General features: G+C 41.6%; 1 protein-coding gene and 1 long non-coding RNA gene across 3 annotated transcripts; one reads left to right on the forward strand and one right to left on the reverse strand.

The window, feature by feature from the left end:
• Nucleotides 1-3192: 3192 nt before the first annotated feature.
• On the reverse strand, nucleotides 3193-20500 carry GPATCH1 (G-patch domain containing 1). Of its 2 annotated transcripts, none has more exons than XM_088671811.1 (20): nucleotides 20365-20500; nucleotides 18721-18855; nucleotides 18245-18330; nucleotides 17760-17920; nucleotides 17429-17526; nucleotides 16952-17007; nucleotides 16151-16387; nucleotides 14730-14877; nucleotides 14497-14576; nucleotides 13408-13612; nucleotides 12525-12815; nucleotides 11809-11987; nucleotides 11454-11581; nucleotides 11018-11154; nucleotides 10566-10735; nucleotides 9461-9680; nucleotides 8429-8539; nucleotides 7385-7509; nucleotides 6568-6725; nucleotides 3193-3510 (listed from the first exon to the last, which is right to left on the reverse strand). In XM_088671811.1, exons 1-20 carry the CDS (start codon nucleotides 20456-20458, stop codon nucleotides 3480-3482), a joined length of 2850 nt encoding a protein of 949 aa, XP_088527937.1. In that variant the 5' UTR covers nucleotides 20459-20500; the 3' UTR covers nucleotides 3193-3479. The 2 variants fall into 2 exon arrangements, with proteins under 2 accessions (XP_088527937.1, XP_034973844.2); XM_035117953.3 differs by having other exon boundaries at nucleotides 8429-8545.
• LOC148685285 (uncharacterized) lies at nucleotides 20441-22249 on the forward strand. Its single transcript, XR_015950495.1, has 2 exons — nucleotides 20441-20852; nucleotides 22022-22249. It is a non-coding gene; the product is annotated as an uncharacterized LOC148685285 (long non-coding RNA).
• The last annotated feature ends 4224 nt before the right edge of the window (nucleotides 22250-26473 follow it).

Consider the following 26473-nt stretch of genomic DNA (forward strand, 5'->3'; position numbering starts at 1 on the left):
AAAATCAAGAGCATTTTCTGGGAAGGCTAGAAGGAAACTATTAAGGTGATAGACAACAACCCATCCACCCCCACCCCCCAAAAAAATAAAATTAAGTGTTTGACCCCTCTGCAATGGTTATTTGCAGCACAATCTTAGGCACGTCTACTAAGAAGCAAGTCCCGCTGAGTTCAATGGCGTTGACTTGGAGGTAGGTGGGTGGGTCATGCGACAAAGACTTATGTTTGATACACAAAACACAACAAAAACGGAGCTGCAGATTTTATGGCAGGAACCCGCAGCAGCGAGCTGAGGGTTTTATTTGGGTCACACAATCATCACATACCGTAATCACACACCCAGCCATGGGCCTCGCTGCCCCCACTAAATCAATAAAAATACATAGCAAACTGACGTTCTGGCCTGCCCCCCCCCATGCCATCAGAGTCCCTTTAAACAAAGTTTTGAATCACATCTGAACCTAAACTTTTTTAAAATGCGGGTGTTTTTATTTAGCTCTCATTGATGTAGAGGCGTGTGTTCTGTTTAAATGTTTTTAAATTTAATTTTGATATATATAAAAGGGGGAAAGAACAGAAAAAGTCCACATCGATAATGTAGGAAGACAGAACACAAGCTTTTCAGGGAGAGCCATATTCCACACTTTTTGTACTATACCAGGAGGTCCACGTTTTGTAAAGTTTTTAATTTTTGCACAATGGTCAACTCAGGCAGCTACGGTACCACTAAAGAAAAGCAAAATATATTGAAACAGAACATCTTGGTTATTTCCTTTGAAGATGGAGAGAAGGGCCAACTGCAGCCTCATCTAAATCGCTCCTATTATTCCACCATCATTGTATTTATTTATTTCGTGAAATTGATACGCTGCTTGGATGCAAAAAAATTAAAGGGGTTTACAAAAATAGATAAAACAGTAAAATTATTATAAAGTGAAAATAAGTATGTACCACATAAAATAAGTATGTACCACATTCAAGGGGCCACCTTAGACAGAAGACAAGGCATTTGAACTGGGGCTCTATGCCAAAGTTTTAACACTGCTTCCCTAGTATGGACTGAAATAGATTTCAATGGTTTTCTCCATCCATATTTTATCCTACTGTCTTACCTTCCCATATATTTTTGTACAGCTAAAACCCTTTATTTCTGTGAACTAGGCGGTTTTCGAACCCCATATTTAAGAAGAGAGCCTCCCAATCTTGCTAGAGGTCTAGTGGCCTGGGCACAGGTGTGTGGATCTGACCACAGATGGCATATCAGTCCAACTTCCAAGAGACTGTGATCTACTCCCACTATAAAAAAAACTGGCAGTGATCTACCCATTGGATTGACCAAGGTTTTTAAGCTTTTTTTTAGGGAGCAAGAGTTGTTTAGCTTTTTTTAGGGAGCCTTTTTGGTTATTAGCTGAGGGTCCCAAAATCAACCAGGATCAACCACGGGCATCCCGTGATCAACCAGTAGATCGTGATCGACCTGCTAGACAGCCCTGGTCTATCTGATATACTTGCATCCATCCTGCGTCCAGGTCACCAAAGTCCAGATGAAGCTGCTCCTGGGTGACAGGAACATCATACTGGAAAAAGTTACACATTCTGATATAGCCTTGTTTCCCATTTTGAGAGGACCCTACGATAAGGTAGGATTCAAAACAGGACGAAGAGACTGCAATATAGTCAGTGGTGAGTAGACTGGAGAAATGAGAACTTTGCCATATTCTCCATATGTACTGGAAATGTACTCAAACTAAAAGGTTTTTTAAAAATACAACAAACCACAACTATATTAGTTTTGAATGGTAGTACCGTATCCGCAAGAGCCCCAGGTCTAGCACATTTTTCCTCTTAAGGCTGTCCAATGCTTATGTTTTGTCATCAGTATAAGGGATATTTGGCAAACCTGGAATGCTCCATAGTACAGTCATACGTCAGGTTACGACCGCTGCAGGTTGCGTGTTTTCAGGTTGCGGCCCGTGCCAAACCCAGAAGTACCAGAATGGATTACTTCCGGGTTTTGACGCTCGCGCATGCGCAGAGACACAAAATGACATCACACGCGTGTGCAGACACAGTGCTTCAGGCTGCAAACGCTGCGGGTTGCGAACGTCCCTCCCGCACGGATCACATTTGCAACCCGAGGTATGACTGTACAGAGCAATATTGTAGGGACAGGCATTTGACAAGGCCTTGTGCTGAAGGAAAAGTATTGGGCTGGATGCAATTCAGTGCCATTTAACAGAAAACACTTTTCTGGATGTGTGGGGTATATGTTGTGTGGGGCTCATACATTGGAAGCTCAGCTTTCTCCCTCCACTCTCTAATGTGCTGTAGTGGTTATAGAGTACTGAACCTTCCCATCCTTCCATAAAACCTCCCTCTAAATCCCATAGAATTTCTATTATGGTACAAAAGCAACTATCAATATGGACGACTTATATCTGACACTTGAAAGCAGATGCTCCCATGGTGCAGGTCATTCCATTTCTCCCCTCCCACATCGAGGATGCTTTCTGCAGCTATTGAGCATGCTGCTCAGTCCTCCTTGGGCCATCCTCCCCCCCCCCGCCCCCACTTTTAGTGGTTTCCTCCTCCTCCAGGTTTTCTGCACCATGGGATCTCTTGAGTCTCCTGATACTTTTCTCCTGTACATGAATGATGGCACCCACACACCTAAACATCAGAAAAACAGGAATAATGATAACTAGTGGAGCATTTCTTCTGCAAATAAGGGTTGTTGGATTATGTAGCAAGCTCCAGTCCTCAAAGAAATGTTTCCTGGGAAAGATGGGCTAGCACAAGAAATCAAGTTCACCTTTGCCGGCTCTCTCCCTCTTCCAACCAACTGAACTTGTCTCTTAATTGCAAACAATTTTTTTCAGCCTTTTAAACCATTGTGCCTGCAGGGGCACAATGCATAAGCAAGCATGAAAACCCTGAATAAGAACAAAAAACCCTGGTCTAAAGAAAGCTAGTCACAAGACTCATCGTCATGAGTTTTTGTTTAGAGTGGGCCCCCAAAATAGTTATTTTTAAAGGAAAGACTGATTTCCCTCATAACAATAACAGAACACTGCTATACTACTTCAGTGGCCAAAGATTTCAAAAAAGGCAGCTGTTGGTGAATATTACTGCTTTACAATATTCTCATATTTATACTTCAGGCTTGAAAAATGATTGTGACATTAGGCATAAGTCCGTAAATTTACTTTATTAAAATTTCTTCATGCTCATCCTCTTTAAAATGCATTATTTTCATTATTCCTTTTCATATTACAATAAAGTTGAACAAGTTTCTCTAGCATAAACCACATTTCCTTTTATTTTTAACTCTGAAATCATGAATTCAAATTGTAGGGTTTTTATGCTATCAAAGCCAACATAAATACAGTATTTACAGAACATTCAAATATGCTTTGCACTGTTGATCTGCCATCATAGAGGAGATCCATTTTGAGACCAAAAGATGTTTAAAAATCCAAACTATCGCTTCACAAGTGGAAGATGTTTCAGCCTAGAAGAAAGCAAATGGGAAGGACTGAATAAGTAAATAATGGAAATAAACATCCAGAATTGAACCATTATAATCCATTTTTATACGAGCTACTTTAATCCAAACAGAGTCTTCAAAATATTGATTTGACCAGCAATCCAAACAACTCCAGGTATATTCTGAGCTAAGCAACGAAAAATACACCTGCTACTGTTCCCCAATAAATAAATTTGACAAAAAGTCACCACTTAAACTAGCTGTTCTCTGAAAGCATGAACACACACCCCTTATTGTGGTCCAATATTAGTGAATGAGGTAAGCAACGAGATGCACAGACTGAAAAATGAGTCAGACATCTGATCCAGGGAGATTTTCCTTGGAATAGGGCAAACACTAACTGCCAATAAAACCTCTGAATGATGGAAGGAGACAAACTGTGGTATTGATTTTTCCAGACCTGATAAAGGTTTCTCTTAATCACACACATTCCATTTTTATTGAATGTGAAATGGAACAAGATCATAGCTACGGGAAATTAAATTTAGACAAGCAGACTTTCAATTTAATATCAAATTTTTGTAGTGATCTATGGAAGAAGATGGGCAAATATATATGCTGGAAAAAATAAACATGTTTTAACTGAACTATGCCCCAGTGATTAAGATGAAATTAGATGTAGAACGCTAGAATTCCTGGGACTAAGACCTACGGAACTTGGTGGTAATTGCTCCTGAGTAGACATGCCTAGGATAGTGCTGTAAACTTTGTTGAACAACTCGGGAAGCAAACAGCAACTACTTGGTTATTTCTTACACTCCCTTTAGATAAAGTAGCTCAAATAGATCTATCCCAATTTAGACAATATCTTCGTCTGGCTCATCATGGGCAAAACACTGTTTGATATGACTGTCAGTGATGTGCTAAATCTTAAAATAAGGTACTCCAGGGAAAAGAGAACCAGGTCAGTGATATTGTTGCTAACTAAAATTATAGATGCTAAATGCCCAAGAAGAGACCAAATAGCAAACATGCGCTGGATTATGGAGAAAGCTAGAGAGTTCCAGAAAAACGTCTACTTCTGCTTCATTGACTATGCAAAAGCCTTTGACTGTGTCGACCACAGCAAACTATGGCAAGTTCTTAAAGAAATGGGAGTGCCTGATCACCTCATCTGTCTCCTGAGAAATCTCTATGTGGGACAAGAAGCTACAGTTAGAACTGGATATGGAACAACTGATTGGTTCAAAATTGGGAAAGGAGTACGACAAGGTTGTATATTGTCTCCCTGCTTATTTAAATTATATGCAGAATTCATCATGCAAAAGGCTGGACTAGATGAATCCCAAGCCGGAATTAAGATTGCCGGAAGAAATATCAACAACCTCAGATATGCAGATGACACAACCTTGATGGCAGAAAGCGAGGAGGAATTAAAGAACCTTTTAATGAGGGTGAAAGAGGAGAGCGCAAAATATGGTCTGAAGCTCAACATCAAAAAAACCAAGATCATGGCCACTGGTCCCATCACCTCCTGGCAAATAGAAGGGGAAGAAATGGAGGCAGTGAGAGATTTTACTTTCTTGGGCTCCTTGATCACTGCAGATGGTGACAGCAGTCACGAAATTAAAAGACGCCTGCTTCTTGGGAGAAAAGCAATGACAAACCTAGACAGCATCTTAAAAAGCAGAGACATCACCTTGCCGACAAAGGTCCGTATAGTTCAAGCTATGGTTTCCCCAGTAGTGATGTATGGAAGTGAGAGCTGGACCATCAAGAAGGCTGATCGCCGAAGAATTGATGCTTTTGAATTATGGTGCTGGAGGAGACTCTTGAGAGTCCCATGGACTGCAAGAAGATCAAACCTATCCATTCTTAAGGAAATCAGCCCTGAGTGCTCACTGGAAGGACAGATCGTGAAGCTGAGGCTCCAATACTTTGGCCACCTCATGAGAAGAGAAGAATCCTTGGAAAAGACATTGATGTTGGGAAAGATGGAGGGCACTAGGAGAAGGGGACGACAGAGGACGAGATGGTTGGACAGTGTTCTCGAAGCTACGAACATGAGTTTGACCAAACTGCGGGAGGCAGTGGAAGACAGGAGTGCCTGGCGTGCTCTGGTCCATGGGGTCACGAAGAGTCGGACACGACTAAACGACTAAACAACAACAACAAAATGCCCAAGACAAGTGCTAATGCTGAAGTCATTAAGAGTTTCTCAACAGCCTGATTAACAGTCTCAAAGTCTCAATTTTCCCTTTCCTCTGGTAGTTGTTTCCTTGACAGCTTTTAGTGTCCAGACCATAAAATACAGGGATGCAGGTACTCATATTAAAGTCAAGTGTTCTGTTATGGACATTATAATTTACCATTGTGAGTTTCCAGTAGGGTTCCTTTCCTTCTGATTGCTGACCTGTTTTAGGAGAATTTTTCTGAGGCATGTATATTCTGCAAGTTGATAGTGCATTTCTTACCTTACAGGTAAGAAACTTGAAAAAACACTCCAAAAAATTCTAAAACTTTCTTTTAGTAAATTCTGAAATGACTAGAGCCATAGGTAAGCTATGCAAAGGACAATGTAGGCTATATTGCACAATTTCTTCGGAAGCAACTTAAAATACAACCCACTGGGACAGATTTCTTAACCTTTGAGATATTAAAGCACTTTTTCTAAAGGAAGCATAATAAAGAAACAACGAGCCTTGGTAAGACTCAGCTAAGTTGTCCAAGAAAGTTTACCCCAAAAACCCAAAACAGTAAACTGTTGAAAAATCTAGAGCCTTATCCCTTGGAAACAAGCATTTGGAACTAGGCAAAGGGCGATTGGGAGGCTACGTGGGGAGAGGAGAAAAGAGTTGATTATTTCCTCCCCCACTACAAAATGTTTTCTTCCTAAGGGATTTTTTAAACCTTTGATGAAAAAAGACCAAAGCTTGTTCAGTACAATATGGGGGGTAGCATTCTCTGTCACTTGACCTGCACAGGGGGGCCAGGAAGGAAGGAACTGGTGGAGCATGTGGGAGGGACAACCCACCGGAGGATCCCACCCCCCACAGGAAAATCAGCCCTTCACCTCTTTACCTTCTGAGAATTTCCTGTGGTGGGATTTCTGTGGTCTCTTCCTCACTGTTGCTGCTATCGGCTGTGTCTGAGCCACTGTTTTTCTCCGAGTCACTGTTTTCCTCCGATTTCTTATTCTTGCGTTTGCCCTTGTGCCTGCTTTTCTTGTGTTTCTTTTTCTGCAAAACAAGTTCGAGGACTGAGATGATGCACCTTACAAAGAGAAATCCAAAACTGAAAAAAACCCGAACTTTTATAGTATGAGCATGTATGATATGACACAACGGCTATTCCAAGATAAAAGCTGGAAGAAGCTCAATAAGGTTAGCTTGATGATGTTTGTCAGAAAATGAGCCCTATCAACTTCAGTGGGTTTTACTCTTAGGAAGGTGTTAGCCAAAATGTAGCTGAAGAGTCCCCCTCACTCTGAAGTTACTAATAAATAACTACATTTAACACCCTCGGTTATTCCAAGCCTCCAGTCCTTATGGACATGCAGGCATGTCAACACCAAGCACAGAATTTACATAGGGTCAGAACTTCATGCTTGTACAGGAACTGACTTGTGCAGAATCCAACCAACTTAAGCGCTATTTCTATAATCTGCACATCACAAGCTGCTCAGACTAGATCCATGCAGGGAAGGTTTATGAATAAAAGCTGAAGCCCCAACGATAAAACATTTGCAGGAGGAGGAGGAGGGACTGACCAGTGCAATTCTGTTCAGTGGAGAGAGCTGCACGGCATCTCCATATGAAAATTATTATACTGTATGCATTTTCTATGGTTTTCCATAAATCTCAGTTTCTACACCCAAAAAGTCAAATTGAAAAGTCACCTTCTCCTTTTTGTGTTTGTGTTCTCTCTTGGTCTTGTGTTTTTCTCTGCTCTTTTTAGGTTTTGCTTTCTTAGCGGCTTCAGGAGAACTTGTAAGCTGGATTTCTTCATGCCTCAAAGGAGTGTCTAAAATCAAAGCACATAAAGAGGAAGTGCCTAAACAAAATAAAAAAAAATTCATTCCAGTAGCACCTTAGAGACCAACTAAGTTTGTCATTGGTATGAGCTTTCGTGTGCATGCACACACACTTCCTGATCTTCCCTGATCAAGAAACATCAAAAATACTCAAGGAATGTCAACGTTTAGTTTTTGAAGTCCTTTTAAAGAACTTGACATCCTACTAAACTAAAGCTTTTATATCGTCATACAAACTATAGGCTTAGATACTGAAAAAAAGTTCTGTCTTCTCCCACATCTACTGATTCTGGAATCTGCGCAGGGCCTCAGCAGGATAAGCAGATTTCAAATTTCCCTTGCTCAGGAGTCTGTGGTTCAATGATAGTATTTTCAATCAACTTTCAAATATTTCTCAAAAAAGACAGAAACAAAGTTTGTTCCATTCTTAAAAAGTAAACAAACATTTTCTAGTGAGAAAAATACTTGTGAGGTAAGGAAATTCCCAGGCAAGAAAGGCCCTATTTAATAACATAACACATTTCCCCTAAAAACAAAGTGATCTCTCCCCCATTCCCAGCTATACTACAGGGAGATCCAGGTGCACTTAAATAATAAAGGATCTTAAATGTGTTTCATTCACAGGATACTGCATGCTCTCATGATGGAAGAAGTTGAATAGGGAGGGAAATCCCTTAATACTGTGATGACATTTTGTGACTCCACCAAAAATCCTTTTGATAGGCATGATGTTAATACAAGCTCAAAATTGTCTACACAACTAGTTTGCCTTCACGTTTAACTCCATAAAGAAAGTCCTCAATATTTCTGTATGCAAACTTTTAAAAATATACACTTAGACAAACCACATAATTGCAATTCATACAAAGTGCTCTGCAGAATTCACACATTATGCTGAACTGTATTTACCAGAAGCAGCAGCTGGTGGCAATCTTGGTCCAAATTCCTCTCCTGGATCAACTACGTCCATTGGGGGTGGAGTTAAGGTAACGGAAAGCTTGGGTGTGGTTACTTCACTTTCTTTAACTGAAAAAGCACAATTAAAAAAAGGATTAAGTGGTGCTTTGATAATAATGTCTCAAGTACTGTATAATACCACAACAAGAATCACCATGCTAAGCTGAACATATAGCCCTTGATTTGTTGGTCCATTCAGAATCTCATCTCTGACAATGATAAGGTAAAATAAAATAAATTCCTTCAGTAGCACCTTAAAGACCAACTAAGTTTTTATTTTGGTATGAGCTTTCGTGTGCATGCACACTTCTTCAGATACACTGAAATAGGAGTCCCCAGGCGCTCATGTGGAGAAGGGATGGGGAGGGGGTGGGGTGGGGAGGGGGTATCACTCAGAAGGGTGGTGGGTAGAAAATGATAAGGTAGAAAAGGTTCTTATAATATATTTCTATGAGCTTGTGCCACCTCAGTGCCTTTTCTCTTAGTTAAAGGGACTTTAAGGGTTTCTATCGACAATTAATGTACTGTTGGTCCAGTAAACTTTCCTATCTCCACTTCTACTTACAGGGTATATCAGAAAGTGTCAAGATTTCACCAAGGTCTCAAAAACATACAAGAGTTCTTCAGACACTTAGGGCTGATTCAAACATAATACGCAACACAAAACCATCCCTGTGTGTCCCTCTTCTCACGCTCCACCAGTTGCTTCCTTTTTTGCAGAAGCCTAAACTTGCTAGGATGTGACAGCAAACTACAGCCTGCACTTGCCCTCCAAATCAGTATGATACAATTAAGTTCAAACCATGGTTTTCAATCCTGGTTACGAAGGAAAGCACAAGCCCCCATATGGACATAGTGGCAAACTATAGCTTGCATCAAAGTGAAACTACCTGAAGCACTATGCATTAGAAAAGGGAGTACATGGCTCACTACCATAGCACCAAAGCAGTTTGAAGCCGTCCTGAACTAGCCACTGATTTTTACCTTGTTCATCAAGTGAAGGAGCACTTGGCACATCACAAGGCTTCAGACTTTCAGAATCTGGTTCTGTCATTGGTATTGTTTGCTCTTCTCCGTCACTCTCTTCTTCAGATGATTTTTCATCTGAGGAGCTGGCAAAGATGGCCTTAAATAAATCCATTGATGGCCTGCTTTCTTCTTCTACTTCTGTTTCTTCATTCTGACCAGTACTTTCACTTAGTGTCTGCACAAGAGAACCAAAAGGAAAGAGGTTTACTTAACATATTTTGCTTTAAATGCCCCATTATGAATGTGAATAGCAAACACAGGTTTTCTAAAGATCAACAGACTACAGAGCCATGATGACCACAGACCACTGCTCTGCTCTGCTCCACACAATGTTAATCTGGCAAAAATGGCAGAAATAAAATGCTTATTGTAAGATTTATGTTAGATACTCATGAGAAGTGCTTAAGCCCCTGGGTCTTCTAGATGAATTGCTCTCATCTGGAGAGACAGTTCAATGCTCAGTCTTGTTTAGAGCAAATTGGGGCCACCAATTCAATTCATTCAAATTCCAGCTATAGCTCTCTTAACTGCTTGGCCTTTGGATGAGGGTGGCTGTTGCTTGCTCTTGCTAAGTCTGTGCTTCCTTCAGTCTCGTGCTCTCTTGACCTTTCATTTTAAAGAAGAATCTACTCCTGTATTACAACAGTCTACAACTAGTTGTAGTACATTTGTAGCACATTTCTGCCTATGCTGGGCAGAATACAAAGGGAAAATTAGTGACAAAATCAGTGAAAATCAGTGGTACCTCGGGTTACGAACTCGATCCGTTCCGGGTCGCAGTTCGTAACCCGAAAAGTTCGTAACCCGAACCGCCATTTTGCGCATGCGCAAATCGTGCGCGCTGCTTCTGCGCACGCACGGCGAAAATACTTCCGGGTTTGCGCAGTTCGTAACCTGAGTTGTTCGTAACCCGAGGTGTTCGCAACCCGAGGTACGACTGTACCCTAAAAGCTGTGTGTACAATCATTTGACCACTTGCCTGCATCCCCACTTATTCACAAGGAAGATCCATGTTAAGAATATGTACAATGAAAGCATCAAAACTCTGGCGCTACTGTACCTTGTTAGAAACAGCTCTAGTACTTCTGTTTTTGTCCTTTGCTTCAATCAGTGCTGGCGACTGTGCCTCCAGTATAACCTTTGATCTAGCCACACTAATGAACTCACTAATGGCATCATTTTTCTTCTTCTCTTTGTCAGATACATCCCATCTAGATGGTTTCTTTGGCTCTTAAAAGATACAAACAAAATTCCCAGATTTCTTTAGTTTTCTACTTATATTGATTTTATCATTACTGCTTACATTTTAAAGCATATTTGATATTTAAATAGCAGTTGGAGGTTGTTGTTTTTCTTTTACTATTCGTGCACCAGGTGCTTGGCATTCTGCATCTGTCCTGTTTGATTCCCCTTTGTTGTTCCTTAAAAGATAGCTTACTATTTTAAAATGCCTCAAGTATTTTAGTGTTCTGAATCTTTTACTCCCAAGTGATAACAAAATGGACCACTTACTGTTTGAAGCATTATTTTCTTGCATTCCTGCTTTTGTGGGTTGGCTCAACATGCTTGATGTCGAGTCTGATACTGTCAAGAAGTTGAACACAGAATACTTGTCACGTTTCACTTTGGGCAGTCCAACAACACATGACCTGGTGAAAAAGTAAAAAAAGAGAGTTTTCATATAAAGTTTCTTTAACTTTTTGCTATCACACAGAAATAAGATCATACAAAATGAGAAACAAGCAAGCCATTTACAAGTGAAGCATAATTATAGAAATTTGTGGAAAATAACTTATTGACAATAATCAAGACTAAAATTAACAATGTGACTAAGAGGGCCTAAAGAAGGTTTTCATACGGAATCTACATTTTCTAAAATTAGCTTTTTTCATATCTAATCATCTCTTCTTCAGCTATTCAATGCTATTTAGAAACTCAAGCAACTTACTCTGAATAGGGATCAGGAACATTAAACCTTTTGCACAATAATTTGTCCGGGTGCCACTCAAACGACTCTCTTGTCAGCTTGCCAAACATCTTCATCTTTGCAGCAGCCTCTTTGTCACTGACAGCTGTCTAAAATAATCACAAAGGGATTAGTATCTAGAGTGCTGGAGGGGAAATAATGTACTAGCTACAGTAAATGTACACTGACTCTGAATTTAGTCGCTTCCAAACACAATTTAAAATTGAAATTTATGAAAAACAAAACTTTGGGAATGATCTTAAACAGAGGAGCTTTGTGCAGGTGAATACAAGTCATCACAATTCACTGGTTACTGAAGGACTGAAGCAGAACAGACCTCTTCATCACGAGGAACTTCAACTTTTTCTGTGTCGTCTTCATGCTTTGCAGTGGTAAACCTTGAGGCCAAAACAGAGCTGGAGGGCTTGTAGAGCAAGGCAGCACGGGAAAACTCATCTTGCTCTCTTCCACGCTCCCACTCGGTCATACTGTGATCTAAGCAGCTTTCTAGCACATCTATAGGAAGATAGAGGAGGAGTGAATTGGAGCCCATAAAACTAAAAACACAAAAACAAATGACCCTTGTAAAACACACATACAAAGGGAAGTGCGTTTCTAACTCAATCAAGTTGTTCACACCGATAAATGGTACACAAAAAAGCATAAACAAAAAGGAAAACTACGAGACAATGGCCTCAACAGAAGCACTAAAAAGCCATGAACAGCCAAAGCATCAATCTGGTTCTAGAAAACAGAAAATTGTACTGTTGCATCAAAATACAAATTCTAAGTGAAACACTATCACACAACTGTGCAATGACATCACATAAGATTTACTTGCTCCTGAAGATGGCGTCAAAATGTATGAGACATACCAATAGTCAACATCATAGTAAATTTCTGTTTATTAGTAGCAGTTTGACACCCTGCCTCTCCTTCGCACTTTTTGAACTTCTGTTACCCCTCTGCTTATCACAAGCACAACATTTAGATCCGGATGTAAAACCTATTTCATGATAGGGAAGAAGAGCTGCATGCGATCTTGCCAATTACCTTTCTTTCCATCTTTAAGGCCTTCTATGTAATTTTCGTATCTCTTTTGTTTTTCTGGATTTTTTGCAAATGGTTTGAAGTCACTAGATCCAGTGGTGGCCAACTGGGTTCCTAACACCAATTGCCACCTCTGTGGAGTAACAGGTAACACAGGCACCTGGGATCTGTCAGGCAAGGGCCCCTGAGGCTGGAGCGCTGGAGCTTTCACTTGCTGCTCTGCTGCCTGTTTCGCTTCTCGGATTCTTTCTTTGTCTTTATCTGACAAATATTCCAGAACAGAAGTCGCTGGACCTAAGAAAGAAACATTACAGTGTAAAAATAGGACAACAAGGAAAACTTTTCTTGTAAGAATCTAAACAGTACAGTGCTTTAAATATATTTGCCGACACTTTGAATTGTCCTTGGGAAGGAACTGGCTAAAATAGCATCCTAACTTGACAAGCAAGATGGCCTTCAAATTTAGGCCTTCAACTTTTGCCTATAGTCAAGAAAAAACAAACAAGGGGGTGCACTGACTTTCTCAGTGAGCTTCCAACAGTGAAGAGCCTGTGAACCTGCTGAGTAAAAATGTATGTGAAGTCTGAAAACATGAAGCATAGGTACATATGTGTGCGTGCGTGCACGCACACACGTGCACGCACACACACACACACACAGGGACCAGACTTAATACAGCCCAGAATATCTGTGATTGTTATGTATGATTACCCATTAAGCCACTGGGTTAATCAATGTTCAGTAAGGAGAGGACAGCTGTAAACTTAAGAAATGAATGCCTTTAATAAAAAAAATTGCCAATAAAAAAACCTTAAAATGGTCAAAGCAAAAGGAACCTACAATAGAAACATGCGAAATGCAAGGAAATATACAGCATCCTGGGTACCTTCCAGACACTTCTCGCCCAACAACTCCCTCCGCTGAGCAGCAGTCTTCTGGTGTCTGCTTTGCTGTGCTGCATCACTCTCAAGTTTCCCAGTGGATTCTGCTAATGTCTGCACTAAATGAGAGTTTTCACTGCTAACTTTTAGCACAGGCCGAAAGTAATGGACTGGTCTGTAATCCCTTGGCAGGTCAGGAGGAGGATAAATCTTGTAAAGGAAAAGCAACACAACACAGCACACTAAATATTTTGTAGACATAGTCTCATTTAGATTACTTAAGCTTTAAATATATACAATGTCGCTATCAATCACAGGACACTGACCAAATTTAAGACTGAATCAGGTGTACAAACCAGTACACAGAATTAGGTCCTGCTCATTCTGCAATATTTCAACTGTAAATAAAATCCCTGGTAGCCACAAACCATCAAACACCATCATTTGGCATCACATGCCACCAAGTTGCCCTAATACATCCACAGCTTCTCTTTTTTCATAATCTTGTCAACCTCTGCAAAAATGCCACATTCCATTATATGGCAAGGTAAATTGTGCCTAGAACTATGCTACTTAAGCACTGGAAGATCAATCTTCTATGTCATTTCCCCAGGCTATACAATCTCAGTTGCCAGGATCAAATCAGGGCAGTGAAGTTCCAACCAATTACATCTTCCCTGCCTTACTTTTAGGGTAGAGAAAGGATGAAGTATTAAGGAACCAAGGTATCTATAGAGAGTTTGTGAAAACTTGACGTAAGGTGCATTGGAGAGATCCTCCTAACTTTTAAACAGAATTAGTAAGATGCCTGTTTGGGTTAAGCAAGCAAGAATGAATTGATCCTGTTAAATTTTGACAAAAATGTTTTTTGGGTTTTTTGTGCTGTGGATTTTGAAAATGAAAAATAATTAATCTTGTTGGCAATTTAACAGATAAAGGAATTGATACCACCAGAGTTTCCTGCCATAAACCATTAACATATCTCCTGATCTCCTCCCCCATACCAATTTGAGCAAAAATCTGCAGGTATGTAGGGAAAGGGAGCTGTCTTATGAAATGTCTTGTTCAGGGGGAAAATAAATTAATTTACGCACCTTTTGAGAAGTTACAGACTTAGATGCTGGTGAGAAACCATCCAAAATTTTCCCAATGTACTTATGTTCTCTCTCTGTTCCTATGAACAAAATTAGAATCCATAAGTGGTTTCAAAGCAAAACCAAATGGGAGCAGAGCTGGGCAATATATGGCAACCTCCTCTACAATACCCTCCCTCTAGAAAGTTTCAGATGAACAGGATTTTGGGGCTCCAGAAATTCCAGATTCATACCCTGCTTGCTTCTATATTGCTTAGGCGCTGTCCATCCATACAACCCATCTCCGGGTTCCTCATCTTTTAGAACAGTATCATATTTAGAAAGTGATTCAGTAGCATAAATGTCGTCGTCTTCATCTTCTAAAGCTCCTACACCAAAAGCCTAAGGAAAACAATATAACACAGAATGATTACAACTATGGATAAGTCTGCCTGACGGATGTACCAAGGTGCTACTTATTTCCTGATATTTTTACATGAACCATGTGCCTTTTATAACAGTCATGGATCTTGTTTCTGAGAAACCACTTAAGAACTCACAGAAATGGAAATAAAGATGTGGACCAGCTTTCACGTAGCATACAGACATTTACTAGAATTCTACAAACAGCAAAATTTCTGTTCTGCTTTAAATGTACTTTGAAATTTTTCATCAACAAGCATGACTGGCTCCAGGTTTTTTGGGAGAAGGGGCCTGGCAATGTGCCAGTGAGTGAGTACCCAAATCCCACTCCATGTAGGTGCAACAAAATCAAAGAGGGAATCTTCCTTCCTCGGGAGAGGGCAGACAGCGATGGCTGCTGCTACCGTAGCAACAGCCATCAGTTTCAAGCAGGAAAAGACAGGCAAGCGAGGGATGATACTCTTTGCTCCTAGCTGCCATTGCTGTTCACTCAGGTGGGTAGGTGGGGGAACCACCATCACTGTTAGGAGGGCTTGGATGGGGGCGATGAGCAAGCAGCGAAAGCTTCTGCTCCTCCCAGCCATTGCCTACAAAATGAGTGGCAGCTGCTGGTTCTATCCTCTCCCTTCACAGCAGCTGTTCCTGCCTCCCACCGCTGTTAGCTCACATACTACTAGCAGGTCAACGGCAGCTTCCCTCAACTTCTCAGGAAGGGGAGGGAAGATGAGGGGTCGTTTCCAAGGGCAGCAGGCAGGCAGAAGGGCGTGGAGGAAGAGATGCCTGACCTAGTCCCACTGTTGCTGCCATCCAGGCCCAGATGCAAGTGGGGGCGGCTACTAGTGCAGCTGAGTGAGCATACTTTATGTACAGCAGTGTGTCAACACACGAACTTGGCAGCTGCCCACAACATTGGCCCTGCAAATTAACTGCACAAGACAAGCGGTGACATTGATGTCATGACACAGAAGGCTGGGTACACTGTACACATGCACAAACCCACATACCCTCTACACAGAATTTAACTCAAATTATGCAGCAAGGTAAGCTGAACTGAGTAAGCAATGGAAGTTGACTCCCCTGCCCCCCCCTCTCCTAATCAGTGGTCAATAGTAAGTTAGGCTGGGCACTGAAACAGCCCATGGAAATCCTCTTTTAGCTTTAAACATTTTAACAGGGATCATCCATTCACTTACAAGCCCATCTATCTTCATAGCCACAAGGGTGAATTTTTTTTCAACCAGCAGCATTTTACCTGGCCTGAAATGCCAAGCTTCCGCCCTTTACTGTGGCGCAGATCTCCAAGATTTGAGTTTTCAGCACTGGGGTTAAAAAGGTCGATGTGTTCTTCTGAAGAGCCAAATAAGGCTTTGGTGGGATCCAAGCCTTTGTACCCAAGTCCATGGACGTTATCTTTAGGAGTCAGGTCTACAGGCACTACATCCTTGGGTGCAAACGTCACATTTTCTGGGCGATATTCATCCTCTTCTTCCTTTAGGAAATTAGCACACTTTGTAACAAAACATTGTTACGGAGGTCAGCAAAAAGACCTTGCTTGCATTCATCCCAAGAAAACCTTGCCTCAATCCTTCCTCTGCTGCAGGGGACAACAGTTTTGTGTCCAGAAGCCACAGGCTGACTGCAGAGCTCAATCCAGTGGAGGGACAGGCCAGAACAAAGGGGGGCCTTTGCTCTCTCCCCAATCCCATTCCTCCTCATCCAAAAGGCTGCAGAGATAGATAACTCTCATCTAAACTGACCACTTGTGGAAGGCTTTTGAAATTAGGCCAATAAACTCATGTGGCTCCAGGATCCCTTGCTCTGCCCCATTGTGAGTTGTTACATTTGCAAGCTTTTGGGGGCTGAGACTTCTTTTTTGTTAGCTATGCCATGTAGTAAACGTCTACAGTCAGTAATAGTGATCTAGAAAATTGGAGTAACAGTTTAAGAAGAATGTTGATATCATTGGAAATAATCCTTTGTGTGCTTTGCACAACTGCAGATAAAACAAAAAACAGTGGCCCCCACCCAAAGTAAAGTGTTGCACAAGCAATACCTCTGACTCCTCAGATCCAGGGGGCAAAGCACAGCCATATATTTTCACTTCAGGCTCTGCAACCAAGTATGAAGACACAAGGTTATATTTCTATCATTCTTCATTATCATGACTATGCAAAGGGCAATGTGCCCAGAATCTACACTGCTGTGGCTCCACTGAAGTAAGGTTGCTATAGAATGGAATATAGGAGCCAGTTTGGTGTAAAAGGTTTGAGTGTTGCACCAGGGTTTAAATTCTCACTCGCCATGAGGATTCATGCCAAGGTCTGACCTCGGGCCAGTCACAATTTCTCAGCCTAATCTAACTCACAGGGGAAGGGAGAACCACCTTGAGCTCTCTGGAGGAAAGATGGCATATAAGTGCAACAAATAAATAAATGGGGATCATACAAACAACTTTCTAGTAGGCTGGAATAGACAGACCACATTTTTATGTTGTTGAGTGATACAATACAAAACAGTTCATGGACTATACCAGGCTTCTGCTTTCGTGGTTTCCTCTTTACTCTGGGCCCAACTCCTTGTCCTTCTTTCCAGCCCATTTTTCGCAACAAGTCAATACCAATGGTTATTCTGAAAAGGAAATTTATTAAATAGTTTTTGTAACCCCATATGCTAAAAACCTTGTGTAAACAATACCTGCAAACATCAAGCAAAACACAGGCCAAGTTTTCGCATCAGTGAAGTCTGAGGAGGAAAAGCTAGTGTTGCCAAGTCTACCGGTATGCCCCCTTCCCCAATTTTAACACATTATCAGTTGTATTGCCTTTTACTCATTAACACAATTTTCCGTAATAGGTACTTACTTTGCAGGTGCTATAAATTCATCCAACACAGTGGCTCCAGGGATCGGGCCAACAACTCCTGCAAGTTGTTTGGCCTTCTGTTTTATTTTATCTTTGCTTTTGGAAGCAAATGCATCTGTAATTGAAATTTCCTTTGGTGCTATCCCATGTTCACCAAGATCCTTTGGAGCAAGGGGAGAAAGTAAGAAGAAATGAATCAAATTAGAAAGGATTCCTTCTCAAATCCACATATTAAAAAATATATCTTGAAATGAAAACAAACAAACAAAGAGCAGCTTCACTGCAACATAAAATGTATTTTTTCTTGGCAAAACATACTTCATATTTATGTGCATTGCAGAATAAACAGTACACATATATATACTTAAGATTAATTAACAACCAGAACACAGACACCACCACCCCCCAATCCACCTGGAACTTCAAAGGATTATGAGAGTTATTTATTTATTTATTTATTTAAAATGCATTATTTGCAAATTTACCTCTTCATCCATAAAATCTTCTGGCCCCCGAACTGATTTTTCTGCTCTGTTTTGACGCGATGATACAAAGGTTGACGGTGCCCATCCTTTAATGACAATACAAATTCATTCTTATAAGACATGAGTACTTAAAACACTACCAAAATGTTTCATAATGGAAAGTTCTGTTTAAAATTACATAATGTTACCCTAAGTCTGTAATCCTCTGCACACTCACTTGTAAGTGCCAGTGAAATCAGTGGTGCCAACCTCTGAGTAAGCATGCAAAGTATGGCACTGTAATTATGCAGTGTTAATAAGCTAGCATTTACACTGCCCCCTAAGACATTTGGACCCAATTCAAGATGTTAGTTTTACTTTATGAGAGCCCAAATGACTTGGGTCCTTCATACTGTTGCAATTACCATCCTCACTTTGTTCCATAGTGATTTCTACAGTGAACAGAGACAAATAAATTTTAGACAGTAATTACCCACCTTCTTTTGAGCCCACTGTGTTAAAGTAGCCAGCAGAGAAACCACCACTAAATGCTCCATGGAAACGTTTGTACCGTCCCTTCTCATCTTTGACAGTCTGCTCTTGGAGAGGAACTGGTTTCTTAATTCGCTCACCTGCAATTATTGTTTTAAGAAGCATAAATTAATCAGAACAGTGAATGAAAGGTTTAAGGAGGCATATGGGTTTATTCCACTATGAAAACTAGTTCGCACCCTGCCCAGCAATGCCAATTTATCACGGCAGACGCAGGGGAGAAAGAGCCTAGAAGCCATTCCTCTCCTGGTTTATACACAGAGGGTATCGTTAGCTCCCCTCCCAAATTCACATACACATGATGAGACAAGAAAGTCAACCAACCCTATGTTGAGCAGCAACAAACAGGCTCACTAACCCAGTGCCGTCTTAAGCGCCCCTGTCGCCATGGTGCGCCGGATCTCTCCGGCGCCCTCCCGCCCCGTTTCCCAGCGCGGTGGGCAGGTGGGCGCCGCGCGCAGCTGCGCAGACCGGCCGGCCAGCCGGCCAGGCGCAGCTCGCGGCGCCCTCCTGGCGGGCCGGCGCCATGGTGCCCTGCGCCATCGGGGGTCTACGTAGAGCCGGCACTGCACTAACCAATATGATCAAAAGGTAGGAAATACGGTGAACTGTGGGAACATACAGGGAGACTAAACATTAGGAAGAACTTTCAGAAGGTAGTGGACCTTCCTTCGGAGGCTTTTAAGCAGACCTTGAATGCCCACCTGTCAGGGGGTTCTTGAGCTATGGTTCCTGCGTCGCAGGTGGTTGGACTAGATGACCCTTGTGATCCCTTCCAATTCTATAATTGTACAATCCTACGAATAACAACAACAACTCTCTTTCATTGCAGATTTTAAAGTGGATGTTGGGAGGCCATCTGTCAGGGGTTCTTGAGCTGCGATTCCTGCATTGCAGGGGGTTGGACTAGCTGGCCCTTGGGGATACCTTCCAGCCCTACAATTCCATGTGTCCATCGCCCTTCAGCCCCAGCAGTCATCACCAGCAAAGACATGGGCATTTTTGTTAGGGGGTGTGTGTGTTATAAAGTGTTTGAGCTTTCTTTGTGAGATCGCCCCAAAAATGGCTGAGCTTTTTTTGGGGGGGGGATCATAGACATTTCCTTTAAAATGTAAAAATACCACCAAAAAGAGGATACTACAAGGGGAGGCTTCTGTTTGGGGGGGAAGAACCTCAGTTTCTTAAATATTTTTAATGCTTTTAAATACGAGGATTTAAGGACTGCCCCCCACCGCCCCCCCCAATTGGCTACCCCCATGATCAAAAAGATCGGGTGCGATGGAGTCTGGAGCCCAGCAGCATCTGGAGGTGTGTACCCCACCCCCGAAATAAAAGGGCTGGCACATCCATCTACCGGTAGGCAGGGAGAGGGTCCGTCCCCCATAGCCAATAAGCACCACCCCCAGCCTCCAGCCTGCCTGAACCCCTTTACCTGGGACCTTTCCCCCAAGAGGAGCACAAGCAGCACCCCCCACGCCTCCCTCTCCCCAGTGGACTGCGGGGCGCGAGGTCCCCAGCACGGGCGGCGCTCTCCCCTCAGCGAGGCCCCGAGAAGAAGCGGAGGGAGGTGGGCCTGGCCTCCGACTCACCCTCCTCCAGGGGCTCCAACGGCGTGCCGAAGCTCACCAGCTCTGCCTCTTCCTCGTCGCCGCCGCCGCTGCTGCTGCTCTCGCCCGCCGCCATCTTGCCGGGCCTCTAAAGGAGCGGAGGAGCCTCGGTGCCGCCTCTTCCTCGGCCTCCCTCCGCGGGGCGGCGCCTTCGAGCTCAGCGCCTCAGCCTGACACGCCTCGGGCGGATCTCCTGCTGCTCCCCTGAGGTGAAAGGCAAAACCCCACACTGACCGACCGTCGGCTCATCGGCGGCGGTTGCACAAAACGCCATAGCGACTACACAACCACCACAACGCCAGCCAGCATGCCATTTAATGGACCCTTTTATAACGACGGACAATAGCACGGATTTTTCTTTTCTTTCCTTGTTTTATTTTACCCCCCTCCTCACTCTAAGGTGCCCCAAGGCAGGTTGCAACGTCAAAACACAATATTGAAAACAGCTGGGAACAACTTCCCATCATAAGGTAATAATAATAACAAGGATAAAAGGTAGGTCCTGGACTCTTGGAAAATAAGCACCTCAAAAAAAAAAAAAGTCCGAGGGAAACAGGAGCGTCTTCTGTTAAAACACGTCGATATAACGGGAAGACAGAATTATACCGGTAATGCAAATTGCAATGCTAAAAATTTCCGTCGATATAACCGTGGAAATGAATAGTAATGCTAAAAACAAGTCGATAACAGTCTATCAGTTCCTCAGCTATTGTTATTGTTACTATTAGTAGTTGTTGCGTTTTTATCTCACTTTTTCTCTAAGGAACTCAAGGAAGTTCTCCCTCTCATTTAATCCTTGCAACAACCCTGTGAGATAATAGATCATTATACTGGGAAGCCATGACTGGCCCAACGACACCTAGTGAGCTTCATGGCTGAGTAGGAATTTGAATCCTGGTCTTCCAAGGTCTTAGTCCAACACTTTAACCTGACTTAACAGACTTCAACTGTTAGGCACCTAGGATGCACCTTGGGCTCCATCCTACAACAAAGGTTCCACAGAATGGACTCCACTTGTATTTCTGTCGTCTTTAAATCACGTTCAAAGTAAATTTCTTGCCCTCGAATAGTTCTGGGCACTGTGATTTGTGAAGGTTTGTTGAGAAATGTCTCATTATGACAGATAAACTACAGTGCCCTGAACTCTTTGATTGAAATAATGTGCTTCAGATTTGAAGGCTACCAGATTTATTGTAGCATAAGCTTTCTTGGGTTAAGAGTCTACTTTGCCAGATGCACGATGCATGCACCTGATCCTTAGTTGGCTGGTTTATATGTGTATGTGTGATTTTCCCCACCCCGGTTTTAAAAGTTATGAGGCATGTCTGAAGAACACGTTTCTAAAACCTGTCATACATTGGCCAGAAGAGGTCAGTCAAGGACTTATCATCAATATCGAAGGGTTGCCAGAAGGGTTGCCCTCATTTTGATGCAGTAAGTAGAGTAGGAGCACTCTTGTGCCACTTTTTACAGTCATGGCTTCTTCCAGAGAATCCTGGAAAGTGCAGTTCATTAAGAGTCCAGGGAACTGCAGCTCAGTGACATTGGTCAGTTTCCAGGATTCAAATGTATGACATGGATGTGATCCAACTTGGGGCACCTTAAAGACTAATACAGTTATTATGATATAAACTTTCAGGACTATAAGACATTGCATCAAGGATGATGTCACTGAAGGAGGCAGGAACGAGATATGGAAGGTTCTTCAAGGTCCAGACTATGGGAAGTCCGGGGGGGTTAATAATTGGAATTACAATTTGGTCTTTTTTTGTTTTAGTTTGTTGTTTTTAATTGGATTATGATTATATGTTGATTGGCTGTTTTTATTGGAAAATTAATAAAAATGTTTTGTTTTGTTTTTAAAAAAGGAGGTTGTCACTGCTCTTTTCCCTCTGGCTGCCTTTAATCTTTAAAGGTAAAATATAAAACATACTCAAGCATAACTTCAGAATTATTGAAGGAAAGTGGTTGTTGTTGTTAATTGAATTTATAGTTTTGTGTCCATGCACAAAGTTGGCATGAAGTATAACAACAGTAAAAACTCAACAAGTTCTAAAGATGTCTCCAACCAACAGAATTTGAATGCAAAAAACTACATCCCTCAGGTTGAGTGCAAATAAATGACTTAAGGCTGAAAAAACAAAATAAATTTGGAGAATAGATTCCATATAGAAATTCAATTCAAATGTATGTACTAGTTCATTGGAAGTGTTTTATTGTTTAAATACAGTACTTAAAAGATCATATCACCCCTTGTATGCCTAACTGCACTTCACAGGAGAAAGCCTTCTGCAGATACCATTGCACCAGGAGGTCCACTCTGTAGACATAGGAATCATGTTCTTAGTGTGGTGGTACCTCCCCTTTGGAACTTCCTCCTGATATGTATCAGACAGAAACCATATCTGGTGTCTTTTTGGTGCCTGTTGAAGACATTTCTTATTCAACAAGACTTTTAAGTGGATATTTTTATCCCAACCTGTATCTGTATTGGTTATGATTTTTTTTACAGTAATTGGAATTATTTTGATGGTTTTAATTTGTAGTTTTTTATTATTACTTTGAGATATTATATAATAAGTGATTTATGAATGGAATGGGATAAATACAAAAATAAATAGTGTACATTTAGTGTTGTTAGCGTACGTAACAGGAGATCTGTATTCAAATTCATGATTGGCCACAAAACTGGATGAGCTTGTGTCAGTCAGCCCTTTTCAGCCTAAGCTACCACGCAAGGTTGTTTTGTGGATAAAATTGAAGAGGCCTTTCTGTCTTTTTTCTCATTCTACTAATCACTGTCAAATTTTATTTTAATTTTTGAATATTCACTTTAACAAACCAAAAAGAGTATATTTTATTCAGTGCAAAAGAAAGTATCTGAGACCTCCAGGGTTAGGGCGGTATATGAATTCAATATATATATATGAATTCAATAAATAATAATCTTTTTTCTATCCATTTATCTTCAGCCTAGGAACACGTTGACAGCCTTAAGAGAAAAGTTCTTATCAACATACCGTAGTCATCCTAACTCACTCATCAGATTGCCATATTAGCTGGACAACCCATAAAAATTTCTGCCTGACCTTTAGAACTAGAGTTGTGCATTTGTCACTAGCATCACACACACATAAATCTTTTTACAATTGACAACACACTCACCCCACCTAGAGCTTTATAATAGTTAAGATAAACAAGCTGGGATTGATCAAACATACCAGATACTGTATATATAGAATCATAGAATAATAGAGTTGGAAGGGACTATCAGGGGCATTTAGTCCAACCCCCTGCAATGCAGGAATCTTTTGCCCAGCGTGGAGCTCGAACCCTTGACCCTTGAGATTACGAGGGTTCTACCCACAGAAAATATCATCCATCCATCTATCTATCATCTATCTCCTGCCTAGTCTGTTAGATGAAAACATTTATCACAGATGACTAATAATGCTTTTGCCAAAAATAGCAAATTTCTGCCATGAGCACATTATGTCTCAATGATTTTCAAGTAGTTCATGGGGGTGGGGGGAGTTTAGGAACCACTATAATCAATAATTCTTGTGCCCAGTAGCAACTAATTTAGGCAGTCCTGTGCACACTTATTGACTGATTTAATTTCTATATGGCCTTTTGATTCTGATGTGCTACATTTAAACAGGGCGGTCCAACATGTGGCCCAAGGCCCACCTCAAGGCCTTTTGTTTCAGCCCACCGGAGCATTTGAGGAGGCATGAGGGCTCTGACAGGATCCTCCAGTCTCCTTCCCAAAGCCTAGTTAGTGCTTTCCCAGCATTAGGAAGAAGGTGGTAGGGCTCTATAATTCTGCCAGAGCCTCGTGCCTCCTTTCTAAAATCTGGCACCTTACCTGGCTTTGGGAAAGCAGCATGGGGTGGGGGTGGGGCAACAAATTTTGACCTTGTTCCCTCCTCCTGTGCAACAAGGCGGTGTACAGGCCATGGGTTCTGTGTTGAAGTACTCTTGAAGCCCAACTTGTTGAAGTACTCTTGAAGCCCACTGGCTACCCCACCCCCCACCCCTGTAGCTACGGCTCTGCCTTGATGTTATTTTAAAATGAATAGAAAATTAAATTCACAGCTTTTTAGAATAGTAGGCTTGGGTTTTTCCAATAATAACACTACAAAAATAGCACTTGTCATCTTTGCCATGGTTGTTGTAAAAGCCTTCTTACGTGCCTTTCTATTTTTATAGACTATCACTGTGTACTTCCCACTGACCGGAACACAACTGGGTGTTCAAGAATGCTGGGTGTAAGTCTGTTGCAATTCATCCTGAGACCTTTTTTTGTGAATGAACAGCATTTTGAAGCTGCTCCCCACGCTATGGAGAATGACTCAGTCATGAAAGAGGGAAGGGTAATGAGCCATAGTGACCACATTATCTCTTGTGTTGCAGAAGTTAAAGTGAAGCAATAGAAATAAAATTCTTCTCCAGAAATAGAGACAAAATGATGACAAAAGAAGCAGCTCTAAAACACCAGGGAGAGGAAAGCTTCCAGCAGGGAAGAGTTTCCTGGCAACTAATTGTTTTCCTTTGATTCACACAGCTGCCACTTGCTATTGCCTACCCATGCCAAAGATGCAAAGCTTGCTCTGAATTAATTTAAGAATTAATGTTCTTCAATGATTGTAGCTGTCTACTCATAAAATGATTCATTCTACAAAAAACTGGACCAAATAACAACAAAAAGTGTACTGTATATGGAGAACTCTTTCCGCATGAATTCACAACCAAGGAACTTGGCAACAGGTGATGCCAAAACTATTTTCAACAAAATACCTCACCAAATAATCCAGACCAGAGTAAGCTTAGCACAGTCAAGAAATAAAGAGGATACATCCGTTTGTGGATCAGGAATTGGTTAAGTGGCAGGAAGCAGAGAGTAGGAATAAATTGACACATTTGCTTATTGTGTGATTAAAAAACAACCCATAAAACACTTTGTTCTAAAAAGAAAAAACCCTCAATTGGCTGGATCTGTGGGCAGCTCCTCAGGAAAAGGCACTCCAACCCCCGACTGACTGTATCTGTCCACACTGGTTTTACTGAACTTTGCCAGCCTTGATTGCTTTGGTTGGTAAGTTTTTGGGTTTTTTTAACAGTAAATTTTTATTATTTTCTTTTTCCAATTGTTCAACTTCATACAAAACATAATTGACAACTGTACAGCAAGTAGCTTTGTCAAGCTTTGACTTCCCTCCTCCCCTCAGCAGGTAAATTACTCCATCCCAATCGCGTATTTCCTAAATTTTATTTAACATCAGGGATGTAAGGTTTATTTCAATCCCGCTAGGCTAGTGTCTCCATATATTTATAGTTGTCTTTTACGTATTCTACACATTTACACCACTCTTTTCGAAATCTCGTATCGTCCTGGTCTCGGATTCTGTAGGTCAGTTTGGCCATTTCCATACAGTCTAGCATTTTCATTTGCCACTCTGCTATCTAAGGTATCTCTTGTGATTTCCTCTTTGGGGCTATTAATGTTCTTGCCGCCACAGTGGCATACATAAACAGTCTTTGGTCTGGTTGGTAAGTTTTGGTGCATGTGCTGTTCTTGACTTGCTCTGGCCCTGGCTCCTGGCTTATTGTGCAGTTGCTGGTTGCCCTCTCCTGGTTCATCCCCTCTGGCTGATGCCACAGCCCACCTTTGACAGCTAGGCAGGTCCCACCACTGTTAGTGTTATCTTCACAGGCATTGGGGATGGCATTGTGGACATCCCCTTCAGATGCAAGCAAATCTTCAGAGAGTTTTTCCTTGCACACACAGACATGGGGGGGGGGTGTTTTCCTCCAGGGGACCTTTTTTATTTTGCATTCATTTGCTTGCACAAGACCTACACACAGATTATTAGTCTATCTCTGGGCCTTTATTGAGCGTCTGTTCTGATTTGTTTGCATGGAGTTATTGGACAAGGAGCCTTCCTCCTGATTTGCCTGTAGAGTGTTTATACCACGCCTCACCTCCCTGTTCCTCATTCATTCATCTTACACTTTTCAGTGCCTTTCCTCATCACTTTCCAAGCTGTAAAACATCACTATTTTTTAAAAAGTGGATTTTTTTACTCCA

This window comes from Zootoca vivipara, chromosome 6, assembly GCF_965207765.1.
Source record: "Zootoca vivipara chromosome 6, rZooViv2.hap1.1, whole genome shotgun sequence".
NCBI lineage: Eukaryota > Metazoa > Chordata > Lepidosauria > Squamata > Lacertidae > Zootoca > Zootoca vivipara.

Coding starts and splice junctions, on each gene's coding strand:
- GPATCH1 (XM_035117953.3), bottom strand. CDS start 20,458: ATGGCGGCGGGCGAGAGCAGCAGCAGCGGCGGCGGCGACGAGGAAGAG. Junction 17,921..18,244: donor AAGATTTTATGGATGAAGAG/GTAAATTTGCAA, acceptor CTTGCTCCAAAG/GATCTTGGTGAACATGGGAT. Junction 11,155..11,453: donor GTTCCTGATCCCTATTCAGA/GTAAGTTGCTTG, acceptor CTTTTTCACCAG/GTCATGTGTTGTTGGACTGC.